The following is a 24,908-nucleotide window of genomic DNA, read 5'->3' on the forward strand; positions in this document are numbered from 1 at the left end:
TTGCTCCACTCTTGGCTTCTGCATCGTCAAATGTCTCCTCTCCTGGTTCTTAAGATGCCTTCCTGTCTTTGATGTATTTCAAGAGCCTTTCATTATTATCACTGGGACCCTTTTCAAGGCTCCCCTGGGTTTCTGATGGCCCACGCAATGTCTTGTTTATTCCGGCAACCTCAGCCTTTGATGCTCACCGTCTCTCTGATGGGCCCTGTCAGCTTTTCCCTCTGACTAAGAGAGATGGTTGAGAATTGCTGTTGTGTGTGAATTGGAAGAGTAGAGACCCACATCTGGGCAGCGTCCCCAATTTACCTTTTAGCTTTTATGGTTCTAAAGATTCCCTGAGTCAAGGAGGGCTGGCAACTTAACATCATCTCAATCACACTAACATCTCTTATATGTATATGAGTGCACATGTGTACCTGTCCATGTGTTCGTGTGACTGTGGAGGCCAGAGGTCAACCTCGAGCGTCATTCTTCAGGTGCTGTCCACCTTGTCTTTTTGAGACAAGGTCTTTTACTGGCCAGGAACTCAACAAGTAGGCTAGGCTGGCTGGCCCATGAGCCTGTTTCTTCCTCCCCTGTCCTGGAATGTGGCACATGCCACCAAGCCCAGCTTTTGAGTTTTGTCTTGTTTTGATTTTTTTGCCTGTAGAGTCTAGGGATGGAACTCAGGTCCTCATGCTTGCAAGGCACACACTTTACTAATTGAGCCATATTCCAAGACCTAATTATACAATTTTTACTCTTGACAATGTGGCCAACTAGTAACTGTACTTTGACAGATCAAGAAATTGAGTTTTAGGTAAAGAAACTTGTGAAGTGTCTTGCATTTGGAGTATGGCCACACTGTGGTCCAAGGCAGGGCCACCTGCCCCTAGGAGTCACCTTTCTCTGCTGCTGTGAATTAGCCTTGGTCCATTTAGATGGTTGCAGATGCTTATAACTGTTGCAGTCCAGCATGACTTGAAAAGATTTCTGTATAACTCTGGGCCTGGACTCCATTTTGTTCTGTTTCAGGAGCATGCCTTATATAAGCCTTAGTTGCTGCATTTAAAAATTGGAGACTGCAGGCTGGAGAGATGGCTCAGAGGTTAAGAGTACTAGCTGCTCTTCCAAAAGACCTGATTCAATTCCCAGCAACCACATGGTGGCTCACAACCATCTGTAATGAGATCTGATGTCCTCTTCTGGCCTGCAGGCATACATGCAGACAGAACACCATATACATATTAAATAAATACATAAATCTTTAAAAAAAAAATTGGAGACTGCCGGGAGCTGGAAAGATGGCTCAGCAGTTAAAGAGTACTTTTTTCAGAGGACCCACGTTCAATTCCTAGAATCCACATGACAGCTCACTGTCTGTAATTCCAGTTTAAGGAGCTCTAATAACTTCTTCTGGCCTCATAGAGTACCAGGCACACACATGGTACTTATATGCAGGCCAATACTCATACATAAAATAAAAACAAATATTAAGAAAAAACAAAAGCAGGGATCAATAAGTTAGAAAAACATAAAAAAGGTTAATAAAGAATTAAATATCCCTCTAAACTGTTCAAGAATGATTTGAAATATCCTCTAGCAACATCAAAGGGAATTTTATATATAGCAAGGAGCCAACTTTGGATTTAAATGATCTTTAGACTAAACACAGGGCCTTTCCTGTTTATTGGGTTAATCAAGGTGAACCTTGCCACAGAGCCACTTTCTGGGTAGATTTGAAGATTCTGCCTGCCTACCTGACAGCATTAATTCACTGGGTGTTTGGGATTAGGGGAAAGTAGTAGCTATTATCTTAGTCACACTTTGCTCTGTGTGTTAGCATGTTTTTCCGTATTGTCTGCTCAGGATAGCAGTGGGGCTATAGTTTAGTATTTTAATGAAATGGAACCTATTTGAGGGATATATATATAATATATATATATATATATATATATATATATATATATGACACAGGGTTTTTCGAGACAGGGTTTCTCTGTGTAGCTTTGGAGCCTATCCTGGCACTGGCTCTGGAGACCAGGCTGGCCTCGAACTCACAGAGATCTGCCTGCCTCTGCCTCCGGAGTGCTGGGATTAAAGATGTGTGCCACCAACACCTGGCGAGGGTTTATATTTTATTGTGATTTCAAGATCTGCCTGAGGATCCTTTACTCCTCTGCCCCAGAACCTCCCAGGTAGCCAGCAGAAAGGCATACCACATCTGACTGATGTCAGTCTCAGGTCCCGTGGGCTTTCAGGAAAGGAGACTGAACACAGTCGTTGGAGAGGGCTGTCTAAAACCTTCTTTGATGTGTTTTCCCATTCTTGCAAAGTTATTCAGACTACTGTTCACAGCCATGCAGGCTGCTATTTGTTTGAACTGTGTGTAAGATAATATTTTTGGCAGATTTGCTTAAATGGGTACATATCAGTAAAGACTCAAGAGCTGTTAAAATTTGACCATCTGGAGCTGAGGAGGCAGCTTGGTGTGGGTAAAAGACCTGTGGAGCAAAGAGGGACCCGAGTTTGGATCCCCAGCACCCACATAAAAAGATGGGCATGGTCTTAATAACCTTAATAATGGGCGTGGGGATTGGAAAAACCCATGGAGCTCAGTGACCATTAGATTAGAGTCAGTGAGCACCGCATTCATTGAGAGGCTGTGTCTCAGAAAACAGGGAGGAAGCAATAAAGGAAGATAGCTGATGCCAACTTCTGCCTGCCTTTTTTTTTTTCAAGACAGGGTTTCTCTGTGTAGCTTTGGAGCTGTCCTGGCACTCGCTCAGGAGACCAGACTGGCCTCGAACTCACAGAGATCCACCTGCCTCTGCCTCCTGAGTGCTGGAATTAAAGGCGTGCGCCACCAACGCCTAGCTCTGCCTGCCATTTCATACACACACACACACACACACACACACACACACACACACACACACACACTCCTGTACAACACATGTACCACACACACACATGTACAACACACACACACCCTCTAGCTTCTGTCAAGTTGACATAAAACTAACCAGCACACATGTCAAAGGCCCAGACTTTTGATTCCCAAGGCAGGAAACAAAAACAAAAATTCCTTTATAAATTAGGAACACAGGGGAGTACTGAGTCCTACAAGTTGTCTTCAGAATTCCACACACTCACTGTGGCACACAGGCACACACATAGGTACACAAAAAAATGAATGAAAACGTAAAAAAAAAAAAAAATTTAAGAAATGAAGAAATCTCACCAGTGATCCTTCACTCGGACAGCCGACAGAACCCGGAGCATTTAAAAAATTACCTCGTTCCAGATTCTTCTCTCAGCGTCAGAACTCTAACCACAAAGGGCAGTTTCTACAGTAAGGGACACTTAGCTAGTGTAGTGCCCCTGTTTGTGCCCAGCCAACTGGAGATCGGCAACTCAAAATCAAAATCAAGACAGACTTTATAGGAATTGCCAACCCAAACAGGAAATAATAGGATGTTTGTGTGTTAACTGTAAAACTTGAAACTTCAGCCACTTATAATGTTGTATTACTAATTGGATTCACGGCAACTTGTAACTGTGTTTGTGAGCCAGGCTGTTCCATGCTTACAAAGCAGCAGTGCGCCCAATTCCCATCCTCCACAGGTTGCTTTTGGTCATGATGCTTCATCATCGTAACTGCAACCTCAGCTAAGACAGCGTGTGAGGTGAGCACTCTCCCACTGAGTTACGTCCCTAGCCCTTAGTTTTTGAGATTTTTGAGACAGTCTTGCTGTATGTATCCCAAACTGTCACAGAATTTGAGCCTCCTGCCTCAGCCCTAGGGCTGAGATTGCAAGCATGCCTAAGCGGAACTTTGTTTGTTTTCTGCCCTTGCTCCCTGGAAGTCGAGGAAAGCAAGGGGAATGGGAAAGATTGCCCGTGTACACAGGCAAAGCCAATTGCTGTGACTGTTGTGAGCAGCAGAGTGAGTGGTTTGGGGTGTGCTGTATTATGTCTCAAGTCTTCATAGTCTTATCACTTTAGACAGTGCTTTCCCCTCCCAAGCAGGCCAGTGCAATTATAGTGATATATACTGTAAGCTTCAATAATTATGGAACATTCCATTATTGTGCCATTATTTTGAGCAAATTACCGGCTGTGATCAATAAAATTTTCCTTTAAGTGCCTATGAACTGAAACCAAGAAACAAGCATTCAGATCAATGTTTAGCCAGAACTAATTATTTTAAATTTGCCTAGAAAAGAAAATCACAGCTACTGAGGATGTGGATGTCCTATTTTTGGAACTGACATACTTATTTTAATATATGAAAAAGATACTTTTTTCCATTATAATTCTGTTCTTTTGCTTCAAACAATGAGATATAATGCTTGATCAGGCCTGGGAGACTGGTCTGGTCATCAAAGAAGCTTCTTGCCCAGTGATCTGAGTTCATTCCCTAGGACCCACATGATTGAAGGCAAGGACATCTCCCTCAAATCATCCTGACTTCTGAGTTCCATGTGTGCACTGTTGGCATGAGTGTCCCCTCCCTGCTCCACTTAAAATTTTTTTCCTTTTATTTTTTTTTTGGGGGTGGGGGACAGGGTTTCCCTGTGTAGCTTTGGAACCTGTCATGGAACTCACTCTGTAGACGAGGCTGGCTTTGAACTCACAGAGATCCACCTGCCTCTGCCTCCTGAGTGCTGGGATTAAAGGAGTGCACCAGCACCACCCAGCTAAAAGCATTTTTTAGGAGATGCAGTAATTCATGTCTGGTCACACCGTTGAAACAAGGGCACTACAAAGGAATAGTTAGACTTTTACTTTAGAACTGTACTAGGTTTTTTGGTTTTTTTTTTTCTTCTTCTTCTTCTTCTGTTTTCCTCTCTGGCAGCTTATTCTAAGAAGTTCTGAATACAAAAATCTAAATTTATAGAAATCTGATTAGTCATGGTGAGATATAAAAAGTTGAATAGTAATGCAATGTAAGTGATGAATATTCAGTATCATTGTGATGTGATCCTTCATTTTTTTGTGAAAAGATGTTTTTAAAAATATAAAATACATAGTTAATTGATTGTCTCAAAAACAAAAATGTAAGTGGTAAGCCCCTCTGTAACCCAGGCACTTCGAGGGAGCAGGGGAGAGACAGATCCCCTGAGCTCAGTAGCCAGCCAGTCTAGGCAATCAGTAGTAGGCTGTGGGCTCCGTGAGAGACCCCACCTCAAAACAAACAAACAAACAAATAAAGTGGAAAGTAATGGAATAGATATTCTGACATCATCCTCTGGCCTCCACACACATGTGCACAGATGTGCACAAGCTCCTGTCTGACACCTGCATGTACACAAACACCACACACACACACACACACACACACACACACACACACACACACTAGAACCATAAAAACCAAATAAAAACATAAGTGTTAAGAGAATCGCAGGGGCTTAAGAAATGGCCCATGGTTAAGAGTGTGTACTATTTTCACAGTGAACTGAAGTTCAGTTCCCAGCAATTGTGTTGGGTGACTCTCAACTGCCTGTTAACATCAGCCCTAGTGGATGTGATGCTCCTTCTGGCCATCATAGGTACTGCACTCATATGCACGTACCCACACACGTATACACATAGTTAAAAAAAATTTTTTTTTTAAGAAGAAATCACATCAGTATCAGGGCTGGGTTTGTAGTTCACTTCCCTGGCATGCATGAAGCTCGGGGTTCAATGCTCAGTGTCATGGAATTTTAAAGAGAAAAGAACCATTTATGTAGCAACCCCCTGACAAATCTGTGCTGGTTATTTTGTCAACTGGCACAAGCCAGAGTCATCTCCGAAGATCAACCTCAACGAAAAAGGTGCCTCAGATTATCTGTAAACATGTCAATGGGGCATTTTCTTGATTAATTATTCACGTGGGAGAGTCCAGGCGATTCTAGGGTACATAAGAAAGCAAACTGAATGAGCCATAGGGAGCAAGCTAGTAAGCAGTGCTCCTTTGAGTTCCTGCCTCCGGGTTCCTGCTTGAGAGTGTCTCTTGAAGTTGACCTGCTAGAAACCCCACCCTCCCTAAGTTGCTTTTTGTCATGATGTTTTATCACAACAACAGAGAGCAAACTAGGACCTAGGCATTCTTTTCAGTTGCCCTACCCTTTCTTTTTCCTGTATTGTTTTTATATTGTTATCAACCTGTTGTAGATACATTGTTGCCATTGAGCCTTAGCCTCCCAATCTGTACTTATTACAGTTTCATAATTATCTTAACTGTTTGTATAATGTTACACTTCCTTTTTCCAAAGTTCCTCAGTGTTTACATTGTTACAACTTATAAAGTAAGTCATAAAACAGAACAGCTGTGAGGCCAACTGCAGCTGGGGCAAAATCACAGCTGGAGAGGAGATAGTTGCCTGGAATCCAGGTGACCTCTCCTCTGCAGAAAGGTCAACACCTAACAGGCAGGCTCTTGAAGTTGACTTGTAAGGAATCACAGCTGCACTGACTGGTAGCTGGGAGGATATGGTTCTACAATTGTCAACATTTGTTAATGTCAACTAGTCTGAGTTTCATAGGATGTAAAATGTACACCTCCAGTTTTTGGATTTTTTTTACTACCAAGTGCAACAAGTCTGATCCTATGAACTTAACAGCAGCCTGCAGTTTTCATGCTATAGATGTGGGTTTTTTTAACAAACTGTTTTGGCAACACCAAGACTACCCACAGAAAGATGAGACTTCAGATGGAAGCGAACATGTTTTGACTTGAGGTCATTATGAATTCAGGGGGATTTTGAGGGAAGAATGGGAATTTTTGGAGAGCAGACTGTTAACAAAAGACTATTGCTGTTCAGTCAGGCCACCCAGCGGAAGGTAGTCTTTGTTTCTCAGGATGTGATTAATATTGCCTCATCATTTAATTTTAGCATTTCTAAAATAAGGAAGCTTGCATTACATCAAAGCAGAGTCTGAAGCCTCGGGGTGCCCATTTTTGCATATGTGTGTATATATTCTAGATACAAGTATATTTATATGTGTATATATAAACAAAAATAACACAGCATGACAAGAAGGTTAGAAAATAATTATCTAAAATGAACAGCTCTCCCACTGTTGCCTTACACTGACCAAAATCTCTGCTAATATTTTGAAAAATGGGGCTTTCTTGTGCTTGAACTTGGGCCTCGTGCATCTAGGGAAACTTACCTCTGTCCTATGCCTCCAGTCCTTCAAAAATCATTTTTGTTGGCTGGGGGTGGTGGCTCTTGCATGCCTCTAATCCCAGCACTGAGGCAGTAGGAATTTGAGTTCAAGACCAGCCTTAACTATGTAGTAAGACAGTGTCTTGACAATAAAAATAAAATTATAATTATGTTTTGTCTATAATTAGAATGGAATATGTGAGGTGAAATTACTTCATAGTCTCCTTTTTTCTGTTTATAAAAATGTGTGTGCTGTTACTTGTAATTTCTGGATAATTCCATCCTTCTCCATTTATAGTTTCCTAATCATGCCTTCTGTGATTGGACAATTAGAAAACTCAACTGTGCCTCTGCACAATGGCAATGGTAAAGGCTCAGTCTGTGCCACGTCCACCTGGGTCTGAGGAGTGAGCTGGGCTTGCTGTGATCCACCTTAACTAGTGTCCTGCTGGTTCCCATCCCCACCTGAGTTTCTTTCTCTCTAGTTTCTCTGTGATTTGCTCATTTGTTGGAGATTGTAGGTGAAGGAGCTGGCAGGGACCACTTCATGGTGTTCATCTTTCTTTTCTCAGTGGTGAAAGTGGTGCTGGAAAGACTGTAGCTGCCAAGTACATCATGAGCTATGTCTCCAGAGTGTCCGGAGGAGGCCCCAAGGTCCAGGTGAGTCTTGGTGTGGTCAGGGACTCCATTTATAGCTGGGCATGGTAACACACACCTTTGATCTATTTGTAGTTTTGAAAAGAATTTATTTTGCAGAGCACAGGTTGTGTAACCAAGGTACATGAAATGTACAAAGAAATTGTATGTTTTCATAGTGACATGTCTAATAGATGATGAACTCTCAGGGATTAATCAAAAGGAGAATAAGAGACATGAAAGATAGCTCAGATGAAAGGAAGTATAAGTTATTCATTAAACATGAAAAAAAGATAAATTTGTATTAAAACTACACCAAAACAGAGGCTGTGGATCTAACTCAACTGGTAGAGTGCTCACCCAGATGCACAAAACCCAGAGTTCCAATCCCAGCACCACTCAGAGGTAGAAACAGGAAGATCAGAATTCAAGGCCTTCTTGACTATACAAGTTCAAGGCTATCTAGGCTAGTCTGGGCTATATGAACCTCTCTCTTTCTCAACAAAGCAAGAAACCCAACAAACAAAAATCCCACTATCATCATCACCTATTATTAATTATACCCATCACATTGTCAGAGCCCCTGTAGTATAAGCATTGCTGGTAAAAATATTGGGGCACAAGTCACTTTTGTTACTGATAGGAGCATAAAAATAACACAGGTCTACAGAGGTTATCTCAATAAAAATCTAGGAAGGTACACAAAGGCACTATCTCACACAGCAGTTTTAATGTTGTTGTTGTTTTGAGATGGGATCTTACTAAGTTGTCAAGGATAGCCTTACACTTCTGCCTCACCCTCTGGGATTACAGGAATGCATCACTACATCCAGGTTATTTGGTGCTGGGGATGGAACCCCGGCTTCACAAATGCTAGGTAACCACTTTACCAGCTGAGCTGTAGCCCAATCCCACTTAAGGGTTAAGTAGGGCTCTTGAGCTGGGCTTGTAGCTCAGTGTTAAGAAGCTTGTTTGGGCAGGGCAAGAGTATGTCCCTAGCTTGCACAAAGCCCGAGGTTTCATCCCCAACACTGCATAAACCAAGTGTGGTGGTTACATGCATGTAATCCTAGCACCAGGGAAAGGGAGGCAAGAAATGGAGGCAATCACAAACCAGTGTTGTGTGCTTGAGGACAGTCTGGGCTAATGAAACCATCTTTTAAAACGTAATAAAAGGAAGCCAGGTGTTGGTAGCACACACCTTTAATCCCAGCCCTTGTGGGCCAGATGCAGGAGGATCTTTGTGAGTTTGAAACCAGCCTGGTCTACAAAGTGATTTCCAGGACAGCCGTGATTATTACACAGAGAAGCCCTCAAAAAACCAAATAAATAAATAAAGTAATAAGATCAATAAAAAATAAAGTAATAAAAGGGAGGAGAGAAAGAATTCGTGCCTAGAAAGCCTGAATCCATTGTCCTGAGTTTGTTTAATCCCAGCGCTGCAGCCAAAAATAATAATAATAATAATAATAAATAAGGCTATGATTTTTTTTGTAAAGCAAAAAGCCTCAAGATCTTTTCTTTCTATGTCCCCCTAAGGGAAACTGAGTATCATTAAGTGGTGTAGCACATCTATCCTACAAACAGGAGATTAAAAGGAATAATAAAGATACACACATTCCAAATTGACCTTACACAGAAACACAAAGTTTGTATTACAGCCCTGGGTTGTAAAGGAGAGAGGCAGCTTAGGTACGGAACTAAGTCTGGAATTGACCGGATGATGGGACCACCCAGAGTTTGCCTTGGTGCTAGTGACTTATCACTCCTGTGTGGAGTGGGATGCTCCCTTTCAAGCCTTGTGGCATTCTCTCTGGGATGTTTAGGGGTACCATTGGAGCACATAGGCTTGTCCCACAGTCAGTTTTAGTGCCTTCATCTAGCCCTGTTTGCTATAGTCTGTGACCCAGTGGCCGAGCTGCAGACGGTTAATGTTGATTTTTCTCTTCCTGTTTTCCTTTGAGGACACTGATCCAGAACTCTTGGCTTCAAATTAGTCAGTAGCTCAAGAGCACAAGCCAGAAGACTTGTTATTTCTGGAACACATTTAACCATAGCATGTGAATAATTAGATGTACAAGGAGTGAGTCACTGTCAAAAGCCCTCTCCAGCACCGGGTCCTATCAGCTGAGAAGCCTCATGTCTGTGATGTGTTTTGCACACTTTTAAGTCTGGCATGGGCCTGGGGTGTTCACACTAAATGCTTCCCCTGTTGTTGGCTAGGAGCCTTGTCACACAATGTGGTGTTGCCCCTGGCTGACCGAGTGTGAGCCCACACTAGAAGAAGCAGTAATGCCAGGGCTGCTTTAAGGGTGTTGGTTCACTCCTTCTACCATGCGGATCCTGAGGACCAGACCAGAATCAGACTCAGCCTTGGCAGCAAGCTCCCTAGGAGCAGGGATTGCTTTGGATGCAGCTTCCTGGGCCTGCCCCAGACCTATTAAACCTACCTCTGCATTTTAACAAAGACCCCCAGGTGACTGGTACACATTTAAAGTTCGAGACAACACAAGATTGTGTTTCTTTCTTTCCTTTTTTTTTTTTTTTTTTCATTTTGAAACCAGAACATTTTATTTTTATGGACTGAAATCCTCAAGATGAACTGGATGCTACAACAGCTACCCTCTTGGGTTTAGGTGTTGTCTGGTCACGGAATCCATATATGAATCTTCGATAGACAATTTTTAGGTGTCTCATCCGCCCAGTCCCGGTAGTGTTTCGCCTCTTGGCCTTGGCACTCCAGTTATACTCTCTCTTGTGCTTAGCAGGGTAGCCACATTTGCCACAGGTGGACTTTTGAAGGTGGTAGGCCTTAGAGCCACAGCGGCCGCACAATGCGTCTTATTGCGATGCTTTCCAAAGGATGACGTTCCTCTCATCATCTTGCTTCTGCCGCCGAGGCCAAAGAGCCAAGATTGTGTTTCTGTAGATGTTTGGGAAGGAGAAACTTATTCATTGCTATCTAGCTAAGTCTTGCCCCTAGTGTTTCGAGCGGAACACATGGGGAAGATGCAATGGCAGGGAGACTTCTTCATGCTTCTCTTTCCTCCCCTCTGTGATCACCAACAAACCCAGGAGTTCAGGGAGGGGGGGTCACAGCAAGCAGCATGGAAAACCAGTCCCAGTCTGTGTGGACTCCGAGCTTTGAGTGGCACCCCAGCTTTGGGATGCTGCTTCAAACCAAGAGGGTTTGGGAAACCTAGTCACATTAGTAAGATTCTGTGACCATGCAAGAATACTTTAATAAACTATCAACTGGAGAGGTGGCTCAGAGGGCAGAGGACTTGATTAGCAGACACAAAGTCCTGAGTTTGATCCCCAGCACCGTGTAAACCACGTGTGGTGGCACATACCTATAATCTTAGCACTTGGGAAGTGGAGGCAGGAGGTTCTGGAGTTCAAAGTTATCTTCTGCTACATATCAGGGTTGAGACTAGCCTGAGCTACATGTCACTCTATTTAAAAAAAAAACAAAAACAAACAACAACAACAACAAATGCCTGAGCATAGATATGTACATCTTCAATCCCAGCACTCAGGAGGCAGAAACAGATCTATCTCTGAGTTTAAGACCAGCCTGGTCTAAATAGTGAAATCCAGGCCAACCAGGCCTACATAGTAAAATCCAATCTCAATAAAAAACAAAGCAAAACCACATTAAATTCTCCAGAAACTCTCCAGGACATATGGATTGGGCCTCTTACCTGACGATATTCAGAAAGCAGGACTTTGGGGAAAATTGCGTTTGACATCATGTGATAAGCATACATTATCTTCCTAACACCCTCTTGTCTGTCCCAACAGCACGTTAAGGACATCATCCTGCAGTCCAACCCCCTCCTCGAGGCCTTCGGGAATGCCAAGACAGTGCGCAACAACAACTCCAGCCGATTTGTGAGTGTCTCGTGGGCATCTCCCATATCCCGAGGAGACAGGCTTTTCAGCCTCTCTTTTATCTTCTAAGCAGTGTGCCCTTTGACAGAAATTACTTTTAAGCTTTGAATGCAAACAAGATAGTTTCAAAATTGGCTCACCCCTTGAGTTGTCTTAGTAAGAAAAATAAAAGTTGATGGAAGGGAGAGACCTTGTCCTGGGGAACTGTGCACGTGCCTGGAGGGAAGAAATAAGTAGAAAAAGCCAGAGATCCAGGCCTGCTTGTGGGGACTTTGCTCCTCCGAGCTTGGTCTGAGGGGAGTGGACACTTGGGCTAAGGGAGCACCTGGGAGACCTTTCCTCTCCTCTAGGTCTCTTCCTGCCTCACCTCCTGGATTTCTGAACCTGCCTTCTGTATGCTCACAGAATGAAGAGTCCCTGACCTCAGTGCCTCCCAGTGCCATGTCTCCAGGGTTAGGATAAGGTCACCCTTGTAGTTCTGTGAATGCCTTTCTTAAATGTTTCTGACCAGAAGTCTTGGCGGTGGGGTTTTGAAATGTGACCATTCCAAAAGGTGTATTTCAAAGCCGAATACAGATGCCTAGAGATTTAGTGTCCTATTTCAACCATACAGCCTGTCTGGCACTCAGGCAAGAGCCATCTGCGAGGCTGACAGTGGGCTGTTTTCAAGATAAATAGTGGGTGGGACTTTCAAAGAAAAACAGGTTTTCACTTTAGAAAAAAAACATTTACTTAAAGTTTTTATTTAATTATTTTTCTTTAGCTATAGTCCCCTATATAGCCCAGGCTAGGCTTAAATTCCTTATGGCATGTCTACACACACACACACACACACACACACACACACACACACACACACACACACCCCGCACATGCCTCAGTGTGCTGGAACTGCAGATGTATACCACCATGTTGGCATTGGTCTTTATTCAGAAAGAAAGGTCTTATTTCCAAGAGAAGCCTTCCTAAGGTCTCAGGTAGTCATTGTCAAGGTCTCTGATGGCTATCTATAAAACCTGCTTCACACGTTCCTCATTGTCTGGTACTGTTCTTGCTTGTTTCCTCTTTCATATTTGGGGTGTTTTATTCTGACCTTTCTAGGTAATGACAGAAGAAAGATGCTGTGAATGAATTTTCTACATGACCTTTCTCCCCCTAATTATCATTCTTAACCTGCCTTGCAAAAATAAACACTGTCAACTTTAACCCTTTAGCTAGCCCCCCCCCCACCCCTTACTCACCTTCCTTAGAAATCAGGGAAAACATAGTTATGACTTCCCTGGCCTTTTCCTGTTACAATAAGTTGGGTTCTTTTCATTCTAAGAAGATAACTCAGTCAATCTTTAGAAATAGCAAGGGCTCAGCATTTATAACCAAATAACACTAATAGAGAGAGGGGGAGAGTATAGATTTTTTTCTCTGTGTGTCATGCTTAATGATGTCAAAGAAGAGGAAAGTCTCTCTCTCTCTCTCTCTCTCTCTCTCTCTCTCTCTCTCTGTCTCTCTCTCTCTCTCATGACTGATAGCATCAAATGACAGTCTCGCTAATTATTAGGAAATGTAAGTTTAAAGTCATAGGCAGTGTTCTGTTAGATAGGCAAACATTACAGAGAATGAGAATAACCAAGATCCTATTGATTGAAGATTAATACATTATTCTAGAAGAACAATGTGGCAACCTTGGCACTGTGTGGTTGTCTGTCCCAGTCTTCAGACAAACAGATGGGGAGAAAGTGAGCAAGTTATAAGCATCTCCTTATTTAGTCTGGCTATGGGATTGATTCTCTGAATGCAGAACTGTGTGACTGGCAAGCTCGAGGGTATTGTTTGCCATGAAAAAAGTAAGGAAGTCTAGCCCAGAGCTGGGGGTAATCCAGAATGTCTTCCATTGATGAATTTCCTTGAATTATACCCTGTATTCAAAGTCTGTTTGGAGGACTGTGTGTTTGTTTACCAAGTCCTAAAGGAAATTGCTAATTTTCTTGCAGGGAAAATACTTTGAAATCCAGTTCAGTCCAGGTGGGGAACCAGATGGTGGCAAGATCTCCAACTTCCTACTGGAAAAGTCCAGAGTGGTGATGAGGAACCCGGGCGAGAGGAGCTTTCACATATTCTACCAGGTTTTCCTTTATCATTTTTCTTTCTGACTTTTTAAATTTGTTTTCCATATTAAAAAACAAAACTGGGCTCTAAAGCCACAGAGAAACCAAACCAAAACAAAACAAAACAAACAAAAAAAAAACTGGGGAGGTCAGTGAGATGGCTCAGAGGGTAAAGGCACTTGATGCCAAGCCCGATGACCTGAGTTCAACTCCTGGGCCCCATGTGGTGAAAAAGAGCTTTAGGTTGTCTCCCGGTCTCCAAGTTTTTCTCCTCTCAACCCTCAGGTTTAGGTGGTAGTCTAATAAGCTCAGATAGATGCCCCTGGGATTTGTGCAAGTGTCTAAAAGAGGCATGAGAATATCCCTATCCTCAAGGAGTATTGAGTTCTATCTAGAGTGATAAGGCAAATTTCCTCAAAGTTAAATAATTAAGAAATTGTTGACAAATTTCAAAACAGGAGTAGGAGTGTTTGTTTGATTATTTGCCGAATAGGAATTTGTGTGGGGAGAGTTGGAGGTATGGGCAATCAGGGACGACGACTAAGCAGGAAACACCCTACGCAGAGAGGGAGGAGGTGTTGAGCAAGGAAGTCAGGTGGTGGGAGTGAAGTGTCAGGGCAGTTACCTCCAACAGGTTCACTACTGGATGAGAGCCTTTTAGTAGGCTTGGGATCCTCAGAGCAAGCTCAGGATGCCCCTATTCAGACCCTCAGAACCCAAGCAGAGTCTGGGTCAGTGCAGAGGCCAAGACATTCGCGTGCGCGCGCGCGCGCACACACACACACACACACACACACACACACACACACACACACACACACCAAGTTTTTTTTTTTTCTTTTAGATTATTTTATTTTATTCTATGTGTATAAATGTTTTGCCTGCGTGTATGTCTGTGTACCACATATATGCCTAATGTCAGTGGAGTTCAGAAAAGGGTGTCAGATCTCCTAGAACTGGAGTTATAGATGGTGATGAGTCACCATGTAGATGCTGGGATCTGAACCTAGGAGTTCTGCAAGAGTAGTAAGTGTACTTAACCACTAAGCCATCTCTCCAGCCCCCAAGATGCTTTCAAGTCTGTTTCAGGCTTTAGCAATCATCCAGTTCAGTTGTTATTTCTATTGTTCAGTGCTGGAGAGCTAACCCATAGCTTCCCATGTGGCAGGCAAGCACTCTTCCACAGAGCTGTATCCTCAGCCTTCTTTTTACTTCTTCCATTTTGAGACAAAGTCTTACTAAGTTATTAGGCTGGCCTTGAACTCACCTGGTACCCCAGGCAAGCTTTAACTTGTGATCCTCCTACCTTAGCCTCTCAAGTAGCTGAGATCATAGGCATGCGCCTCTAGACCTTGCCAATCCAGCTATTTAGAAAATTATTTCTCAGTAAATAGAAATATAAGAGTGCCATATTTGAAATTGTAATGTCCGAGTTAACTTAATGGTTATTTTCATATTAGGAATCTGTAGTTTGGTTTCTCTTTGGTCTGGTTTTGTTCTAGGATCTCTAGTTTAGAAAGAAATTAACTTACAGGAGAAGTTCACAGACAATGTCAGTTACACAGGCATCTTCACTGGCAACCAATTCTTTTAGTACCTATTTGTTGAAAAAGTACATGGTGAGTATGGAGAGAAATGGCCTGGCAATGTCAGTGCTGCTCTCCAGAAAACCTGAGGGTCAAACCTCTTGGAAGAGGAAAGCAGGCCAGGACCAAGGACAGCCTGCTGGATTGAGCCATGAGAAAGGAGGGCAGGAGAGCAATTTTGTCAGAGTAGTAAGAGGAGATACTATAGGGTGTGGCTCAATCATGGTGAGGAAGCAGACGGTGTGGCTTGAAGAAGCTCAGCATCAAGGAAAAGCGTTCAATGAAGGCAGAGAGTCACATGCACGGACAGAGTTGGAGATGTGGATGTTTGAAGATGCAACAGAGAAGGATGCGTGTGTCTGAGGAAGAAGACTGAACTGGAGGGAGTTGAAGGGAGGAGGGGACTGAACTGTTGTCTGCAAACAAGAGCAAAAATAAGGGAAAGGGAAGATTCTGCGGGGGCTGGGAATGTGGCTCAGTGGTAGACTGCTTGCCTAGCATGCACAAAGTCTCAGGTTCAATCCCCAGCACTGAATAAACTGGGGACAGTGGTTGTATTAGTTACTTTTCTGTCACTGTGATGATGCACCGTGACCAAGGCAACTTATGGAAAAAAGATTTTATTTGGGTTTACAGTTTAGAGGGTTGGAGGCCATCCATGGTGGGGACAGTATTGCAACAGGTGATAGGCATGATGACAGGAGCAGGAAGCAAATATCGCTTATATTGAACCATGAGCAGGAAGCAAACAAAGGAACTCAGTAGATCAGGAGGTTTCAGAACATCAGAGAAATAACCCACAGCCGTCCTGAAATATACATCCTGGGGGAGAAGCAAGGAAGAGCTAAACTGGGCAGGAATTCAATGGCTGTGCTCTATTTTGTATTCTCCTTTCCCATGGGGTCACTGGTACAAGATTCAGTTCCCTTACTGACAGGAAGAAAACCTGAGTTCTCTCAGGCTTTATCAGAGTTAAGAACTGGAGTTGGGCTGGAGAGTGCTCTTTCAGAGGACCAGGTTCAGTTCCCAGATCCCACATGGTACTCATAGCCATCTCTAACTCAGTTCCAGGGGATCTGGTGCCCTCTTCTGGCCTCCATGGGCACTACCTGTGCACATGGTACACATACATGCATACATACATACATACATACATACATACATACATACATACATACATACTGGAAACACCCATACTCAGTAAAATAAGACCTGGAGCTTGCAGACCAATCTGGGGCTTAGACAACTGCAACCCCAAATGATATTTATAAACTCCTCAGATTCTTTAGGCTAGAACTACTGAGAATTTTGGAATACAAGTTTAGAGACTTTTCCCCACCTGGGCTCAGGATGGTGGTCCCGAAACTACAAGGTGAGTGACAGTGGGGGCTTTGTGGACCATGTCCTGACAAATCCTGTGTGCTCTTGTGGCAGCTCATCGAGGGTGCCTCCGCAGAGCAGAAGCAAAGCCTTGGCATCACCAGCATGGACTACTATTACTACCTGAGCCTCTCAGGGGCCTACAAGGTCGATGACATTGATGACAAACGGGAGTTCCAGGAAACCCTGGTAAGTGTGGGTAACCAGGCGGGGCTGACTCTGCTCTCCTGCCTGAGTGTCAACTGAGGCAGAGGACAGTGAAGGTCAGTGAAACAGACAGTGTGACCTGCCCCCTTCAGTCACTGTAAGCACTTCTGAAAACCTGTGTTCAGCACCTTGGAGAGCCATACACCCAATTGCCAGGCAATGGTTTGAGATGAGTAAAAAGCAAGCTCATCACTATCTTCCTGCAAGACAACTGAGGGGGTGTGTTTAACATGCTTGTCTGTGGAGCAGCCAATACTTGGAACACTGTTCCTTAGGAAGGCCACAGACAATTCGTGGTCTTAATTGAGCATAGAAAATTTTAGGGGCTGGAGAAAAGTGCTTGTTGTTCTTGTAGAGAGAGGACCCAAGTTTAGTTTCCTGCAGCCACATTTGGCAGCTCACACCTGCCTAGACCCCAGTTCCAAGGGAACTAATACATTCTTCTGGCATCTGTGGGCACCTGCACGCACATATACCATACATTCACACAGACACACAAAGGTAAAAATTATTATATGTGTGTGTGTGTGTGTATGTATTGTATACACACACACACACACACACTATATATGTATATAGTTTTAGGCTGGACATAGTGGCACACATCCCCCAGCACCTGGGAGTCAGAGGCAGGTGGATCTTGCTGAGTTCAAGGCCAACCTGGTCTATAGAGTAAGTTCCAGGATAGCCAGAGCTATATAGTGAGACCCTGTTTTGTTTTGTTTTGTTTTTAAGTTGAAAACACTTTGAAGTTTTGTTTGTTTCATCCTCTTGACCTTGTTTTTTCTGTTTCCAAAGACTTTTTTGTTACCTCTAAGTTTTGAGGTCAAAGGTCTAAGTTTTTGAGGTCACTGTGCTTTGGGCTGTCCATGTCATACACATGTCACAGTCTGGGTTACAACACTAGATCTTCGAGGGTTTGTGACCTGCCTGAGATTAACCTAAATCATCCAATCTAGAGCATCCTTCAAGGACTTCACTGACACTGTCCTTTGAGTCAGCAACAAGCTCAGGTCTGTTTGTCTACTGAGATCTGAAGGGGGACCCAGAGCAGGGGAGGGTCAGCGGGAGGGGAGTTGGTCTGTTGCTCAGAAGTGACAGGAAGAGTCCCAGGTCCCAAGACTATCCAGCCACAGCCTTCAGGGAACAAGGAGAAAACTGTGGATGAAGGGCCCAAGACTGTCCCTGGGAATACTTTTCTCAAGTTACAGAAAACCAAGACTCAGCCACTTTAATTTAATGTACTGGAAAACTTGGCTTTTAGTAGTACTTTGTCGTTCTGGAGGTTTTAAAAGATGTTTTGCTAATAAAACCTATCTGTTGGGCTGGAGATATGGCTCAGAGGTTAAGAGCACTAGCTGCTCTCCCAGGGGTCCTGAGTTCAATTCCCAGCACCCAAATGGTGGCTCATGACCATCTATAATGAGATCTGGTGCCCTCTTCTGTCCTGCAGGCACACATGCAGGCAGAACACTGTATACATAATAAGTAAATAAATTAAAAAATCTCCCTCTCCACAAAAGTGAAAGCATCTTGGTGTGGTTGGAAATGGCATAGAAGTATCCTTGGAGAGGGTGGCAGCCAGAATACACATGGGACAGGACAGACCTGGAAGTGTGTGCCCAGACTCCTGTCCCGTGAGTGTCTCTCTTCTTGGAGATACTCTAGGGTCTAGAGTGTCCCTAGAGAATATATATATATATATATATATATATATATATATATATTTAATTCTGAGATAAGGTTTCTCTTTATAGCAGTCCTGGGTGTCCTGGAACTCACTTTGTAGCCTAGAGAGTATATTGTATTTAAACAGACTTGCCCTTCCAACAGGACTTCTAATAGCACATGAAGACTAGGTAGGGATACAGTGGGTTGGTCAGCAAATTGCTTATAACAAATTGCTTGAGGCCCTGAGTTCGATTCCCAGAACACATGCTGCTGCTGCTGCTGCTGCTGCTGCTGCTGAGGAGGAGGAGGAGGAGGAGGAGGAGGAGGAGGAGGAGGAGGAGCTCTGGGGAGGCAAAGTCAGGAAGATCCCTGGGACTTGTTGATTGCCTAGTCTAGCCAAATCAGTGAGCTCCAAGTTCCATGTGATATCATGTCCCAAACAAATAAACATGGAAATCAAAGATGAAGACACACCTAACATCAGCCTCCACATATGCATGCTCCCGCACACATGAGCATGTGCACACACTTGGGCACACACGCAGAAAGAGATGAGTGAGAACCCATGTCACTGATCACATTGTATGATGGAGATTTCCCATCATCATTGCAGGCTAAGCTACACACTAGCTGAACAAGCGTCTCCTTGCCTTGTCTATCACCTGTCTGGCTAACTTCTCTCTCTCCTCCAGCATGCCATGAATGTGATCGGCATCTTCTCAGAAGAACAGACTCTGGTGTTGCAGATTGTGGCTGGAATTCTCCACTTGGGAAACATCAGCTTCAAAGAAGTGGGCAACTATGCTGCAGTGGAGAGCGAAGAATGTACGTAGCTCTGCCCGGGCTGTGGAGTTAGGGGAGTGAGGGGTGATCTCCAATCACACATGACTTACTCCTTTGCTTGGCCTAGTTTGCTAGTAAGGTGCATTGGTAAGAAATGGGAAGTCATGTATCCTAAAGAACAAAATGGCTTCAGGGGAGACTAGATCTTCCATGTACCTCCCCTCCCCTCTCCTGTGTTATTGCTCTCCCTCCCCTTACCTTACTTATCCCCCTTCCTCTCCTCTCCCTATGTAGTTTTCTCTCCCCCTCCTCTCCCTCGTCTCTACTCTTCCCCCTCCATTCCTTTTCCTTCACACACCTCCAGGTCCTACACTGTGGATTATTTGAAAATTATTTCTATACATTACTAATCTTGGAGAAACCTAGTAGAATTTAACCTTGAACTAAACCTGGTATAATAACAAACATCTCATTTATTATCATTTTTTAGTTTGGGGCTGCACACACATGCCATCACCAGAGGACAACTTCTGGGAATCAGTTCTCTCCTTTGACCATGTGTGTTCTGGGAATGGAAATCAGGTCATCAGAACTCGCTGAGCCGTCACACTGGCTCTTCATCTAGTTTCAAAGATGAAGTCACACTTTAATGATGACTGGAGGACTGGCTTAGTGACTTAGATGAGTCACTTGGTGAAAACCTTTCCTGTGCCTGGCCTTTATGATGAATTGGTACCTGAATGTCTGACAAGCAAGTGACAGGATGCTCATGGGTTTGTGGTTTGTCCCATGGATCTGATTTAGATTAGATTTCTGGACACAGAGAAATGAACTTCGACCGTTGGGTTGACATTTCTGGTGACCATGTCTGTCTTAGCCACATCCTTGAGACCCAAATGGTCATTTTTTTATTCTTTCAGAGGAAGCTAGAGTCATTCCTACAGTAAGTTCCACTGGTCCCCTATGCCTGTAATCCACCACAAACCCTACGACCATGTGACGCCAGCCTCTCAGGCATCAGTGGTACTCCAGGCCATTCTCAGAACTCACACCCACTCTAGCCACCCAGGAAGGCATTTCTTCCCTTCTCAGCATTCTTTGGGGATAATTTTAGAGGCTTGGTAATAAATAGTATCCCACTCATTGCTGACAATGCAGTGGGGAGATTTCCATTCCAAATAAGGATCCTTTTTTATGTTTTCGTTTTCTTTTCTCATAAAAGAGGGAAGTTCTGCTAATGTCTGATGTCGATGTCTATCTTTATCTGGTAAAGACAAAATATATTTAACAAGGGAGGGTCCAGAAAACAGTGAAAATGCAGTGTGTTCATGAAGCTTAGGAATATGGCCTAATCATAATGGTAACTCTGCCTGTGGGCTCCCTGGACTTTACCCTGGATATAAAACAGATGCACCCATGTGCACAGAGGGTAATTGGCACCTAGCCATGTCACTTTAGCAGTTCTGGTATGGTGGTGGTGTCTATGGAAGGAGCCTGGAATTCTCTGGCTCCCTGAGATGTAAAACCCTCACTGTTTCCTTATACTTGAGTATCAATTCTAGACCCTGACCCAGCAAGCATGTCCCTGGGTCCTCCAACCAACAAGGAGTTCACTGCTCAGGGATGCCATCTGGGGTTAGCAGCCTTCCTTGGTACATGTGGAAAGGCTTGTGAAACTGGTAACTGCTTATGAAATCCCCTGAGGGATGGTGGGTGGTACAGTGGAGGTCAGAGAAGGCTAAGCTATGAGCCAAGTCAGTTTAGCAGAGAAGTGCACAGCCCTAGCAGTATTCCTGAGTTCTGTGTTCTTCATTTGGTTGTGTAATAACATGGTCTCCTGGGTACCTGTTTATGCCTTTGCCAATCTCTGCCTCCCCTCCCTAGTGATCCCTAGGGTTCCCAGAGACAGGAGTTGCAAAGTGTCCATATATATATATTCTTTCTTCTATTTTCAGACTATGGTGTGAGCTTCTATCACCATGTTCCACAGCTGTTTTTCTAGGTAGCATTGTATCTGGGTGATTATTCTGTATCCATTTCTTTTTTTTATAGCTGCATAGCATCCCATTGCTTGGCTATACTTTGACTCATCTGACCACCATCTGTTGCTAAGTATTAAGATGGTGTCTGGGGTATGTAGCTCAATTGCTAGCTGATATTCATAAAGCCTTGGGTTTGATCCCAGCATCACATAAACAGGGCATGATGGAGCATCCCTGTGACTCTGTCACTCAGAAAGTAAAAGCAGGGTCAATAACCTTGGTTCATCCTGTCTTTCTTATGTCTGAATATATCTTTGGAATAAATTTATCAAGAGAGGCTTTATGAAAGCTACCCAAGCTGGGTGGTGGCAGCGTATGCCTTTAATCCTAGCACTCAGGAGGCAGAGACAGGCTGATCTCTGTGAGTTGAGGTCAGTCTAGTCTACAGAGTGATTTCCAGGACAGCCAAGGCTACATAAAGAAACCCTGTCTCGAAAAACCAAATAAATAAATAAATAAATAGCTACCAGTGCATTTCATAATTAGAGACAGCAGGTTTCCTAGTAAAAAGGAGGGCTAAAATCTCTTTCAAACTGGTCCACTAAAGCACCCTAGCCATCTAGAGTGCTGATGAGGGCATAAAATTTCCTTTATGTTGCTGAGAAGCTAATCAAACCTTAACGCTGTGTACTTTTCCATATCAAGATAGTAAAATTGTGTACTTTGAGTCAAGCATTACCTGAATGTGATTAAATATTAAATTAAGAACTTTGTCAATGAAAAACAAAAATACAACTTTAAAACTACTGAGGAGTTCAAGTAAAATATGACACTGAGGCCTCACCCATTGGTAAATGGATTAGAAACCTTCACCAAAGCCTAATAAACCATATTTACTTGATCTTGGTCTTCCTCATTTAGCCCAGGCTGCCCCAATAGCCAAGGATGACACTGAACTTCTGATTTTCCAGTGTCTACCTCCCAAGTGTCAAGGTTACAGGAAAAATATGCCTTTTCATTGAGAACTCTCGCCACACACTTAGAGATGAAGAAATACTCATAGTGCTGGACAGCTGAGGCTAATGGCCAAGTAACAGTCACCCTTGAACAGGAGATCTTACTGACATATTTCGATAGGCTCATGCATTCCACAAACACTGTCATCCCTAAATCTCTTTCTGGATCAGCCCAGGTTACATTTCAAACAATTTAAAGAAACAGGACTACAGGTCTGGCCACTCAGGCAGATAGGAGATTTACATAGCTGAGGCATAGCATATTGCCAGAATTATTTTAAGTACACCTGTGTTGTTCTTTTTCAAATAGTTATTACCCATCTTGCCCACCTAGCCGAATTATGTTTTTCCCCATCAGAGAACAGTGGACTTAGTGGCAGACCAAGACTTAATGATAATCATCACCCTGTGTGGCCTATCTTGAGTAGTATGTCTTTGGGGATGGGAATGGAGCCTGTTGGCTGGTTGAAAGTCTCCTTTATCATGGGTATGGAGCCTAATGGCTGGTCAATCCTGGAGAGTAAACATTTAAACCCTAGTATTCTAAGTATCCCTTATCTCTAACAGGCCTCATTAGTAGACTACTTATCTTTGGGAGGTTTTGGAGGCAGTGCTCCTATAGCTAAGCTCCATTTGTGTGACTTAATGTCCCCTAAGCAAATATATTAGTGAATCCTGTATAACATCAATTTTATTACTTTGAGTTTCTTCTATATCACTACCATACCTGTTTTATGTGATGTTGGGGGTGGAGCCAGGGGCTTTGTGCATTCATAGGCATGCTCTGCTGACTTACATCCCCAAATCTGTCACTTCCTTAACTGTATGAAGAAGGAATTTTATTTTGAGACATCCTTCTGACTTTTCTGTCTTCCTTGTAGTTCATATTTAAGTGGGAAACTTAGGTTGAACCTCACCTTACATGTTAAATCTTCCTTCATCAACTTAACGTGTTGAAATAGTCTCCTACCAGGTTCTTCCTGGTTCCCATGACTGAATAACTCCACTGGTCTTACCCCAGCCTTTTATGATCAATCCTTGCTTCTTGTCTCTCCTTCCCCAAGCCTCAGCGCTGAAATTTTTCCCCATCCTTGGCCCCACTCACACACCCTCATGGAAATTCACAGCCTGGAGGAAATCAGGCTGAGCAGAACTATAATTTCAGCACCAGGGCAGCCACAGAAGAAAATACGAGGTCATAAAACCTTGTGTTTGAAAAACATGGCATGGATTTTGTCCAAACCAATTGCTGTACTTCCTCTCTAGTCTGCTTAGCTCTCTCCCTAAGCTGTGGCTCTGGCTCTGGCTCTTGGCCACACTCCATGCCTTGTTTCTGAAGAGCCTGCAGCCCTTCAGATCTGCCCTCTTCTGCTGGAGAGCTACATGTCCAGTCACTCCCCCTGTCTGTTTTGTCTCAGGGGGTCTCATCTCAGCCTTGTTTGGTTTTCTTAGCTAAGGCCATAAAGATAACAGCATGATCCGCTTACCAGACGACTCAATTCTTCCCCACTTTTGGCATGGGTACGGGCTTGGGGAGAATCCCATGTTTACTAAACAGACACACTGAGCTAACTATTCATTGTATAAAGCTGTTCACTGTGGAGTTCCCATAAATGATGAGAGAAGCCCTAGTGAATATGCTCCAATTTAATGGAATCTCAATAGGGAGATTTTCCAATTTTTAATGGAATCTCAATAGGGAGCCCAACATGGATTTGACCTGGAAGGCCTCCCACGTCAGCCTCATGAGTAACTGGAATTACAGGTGTGTGCTATCATGTTCAGCTATTATATTGTATGTATGTCTGTGCAGGTGCACATGTGTACATGTAGAGGCCAGAGGCCCACCTCAGGTGTTGGTCCTCAAGATCCATCTGCCTTGTTTATTGAGATAGGGTGTCTCACTAGGACCTGGGACTCCCCAGTTTTGCTAGGCTGGCTGACCAGAGAACCTCAGGCAACCCCAGCTCTGGGATTACAAATGTGTCCCACTACACCCAGCTTTTCTGTGTGGATTCTAGGGATCAAACTTGGGTCCTCACACTTGCACAGCAAGAACTTTATCACCTCAACCATCTCCCCAATCCCTTCTATAAACTGCTGGTGAAAAACCCATGGCATCTAGTGAGATGTCCTCCTTGATGCTGCTGGGGATGGCTTATTCCATCTCTGACACTTGGTGAATGTTTTCCTGATCCCTACAACTCTGTATATCCAGTGTGATTGATGAGTGTTCTCTGTCCTTACTCAGTACAAAGGAAGAGTTAGCTTCTAAGAGATAACCATTGGGGAAAGTCAATGCCTAAGAGGTAGATTTTTGTCAGAGGACCTGTGTGATATCCTCATATGGATGAGACATATACTGCTCTGGGATTGACTTTTTTTTTTCTTCAGAGACATGTTCATTGACTAACTATATTAGAAGTCAATGCTGAGAAGCATTAGTCTGTTAAATCGCAACACTCTGCAATCTAACGATCAGTCTTTTTGGGAGGCTGATGGTATCTTC

The 24,908-nt window shown here is 43.5% G+C and overlaps 1 protein-coding gene and 1 pseudogene across 3 annotated transcripts in view; one reads left to right on the top strand and one right to left on the bottom strand.

The window, feature by feature from the left end:
* Positions 1–24,908, top strand: part of Myo1e (myosin IE) — a 197,393-nt gene that overhangs the window by 105,679 nt on the left and 66,806 nt on the right. For all 3 annotated transcript variants that reach the window (XM_027411241.2, XM_035443792.1, XM_027411240.1), the window contains exons 5-9: positions 7,715–7,802; positions 11,583–11,672; positions 13,661–13,792; positions 16,795–16,929; positions 19,311–19,443. In XM_027411241.2, coding sequence (XP_027267042.1) covers positions 7,715–7,802; positions 11,583–11,672; positions 13,661–13,792; positions 16,795–16,929; positions 19,311–19,443 — 578 coding nt within the window. The remainder of the gene's footprint in view (positions 1–7,714; positions 7,803–11,582; positions 11,673–13,660; positions 13,793–16,794; positions 16,930–19,310; positions 19,444–24,908) is intronic.
* On the bottom strand, positions 10,371–10,679 carry LOC118238693 (annotated as a pseudogene).

This window comes from Cricetulus griseus, chromosome 4, assembly GCF_003668045.3.
Source record: "Cricetulus griseus strain 17A/GY chromosome 4, alternate assembly CriGri-PICRH-1.0, whole genome shotgun sequence".
Classification (NCBI taxonomy): domain Eukaryota; kingdom Metazoa; phylum Chordata; class Mammalia; order Rodentia; family Cricetidae; genus Cricetulus; species Cricetulus griseus.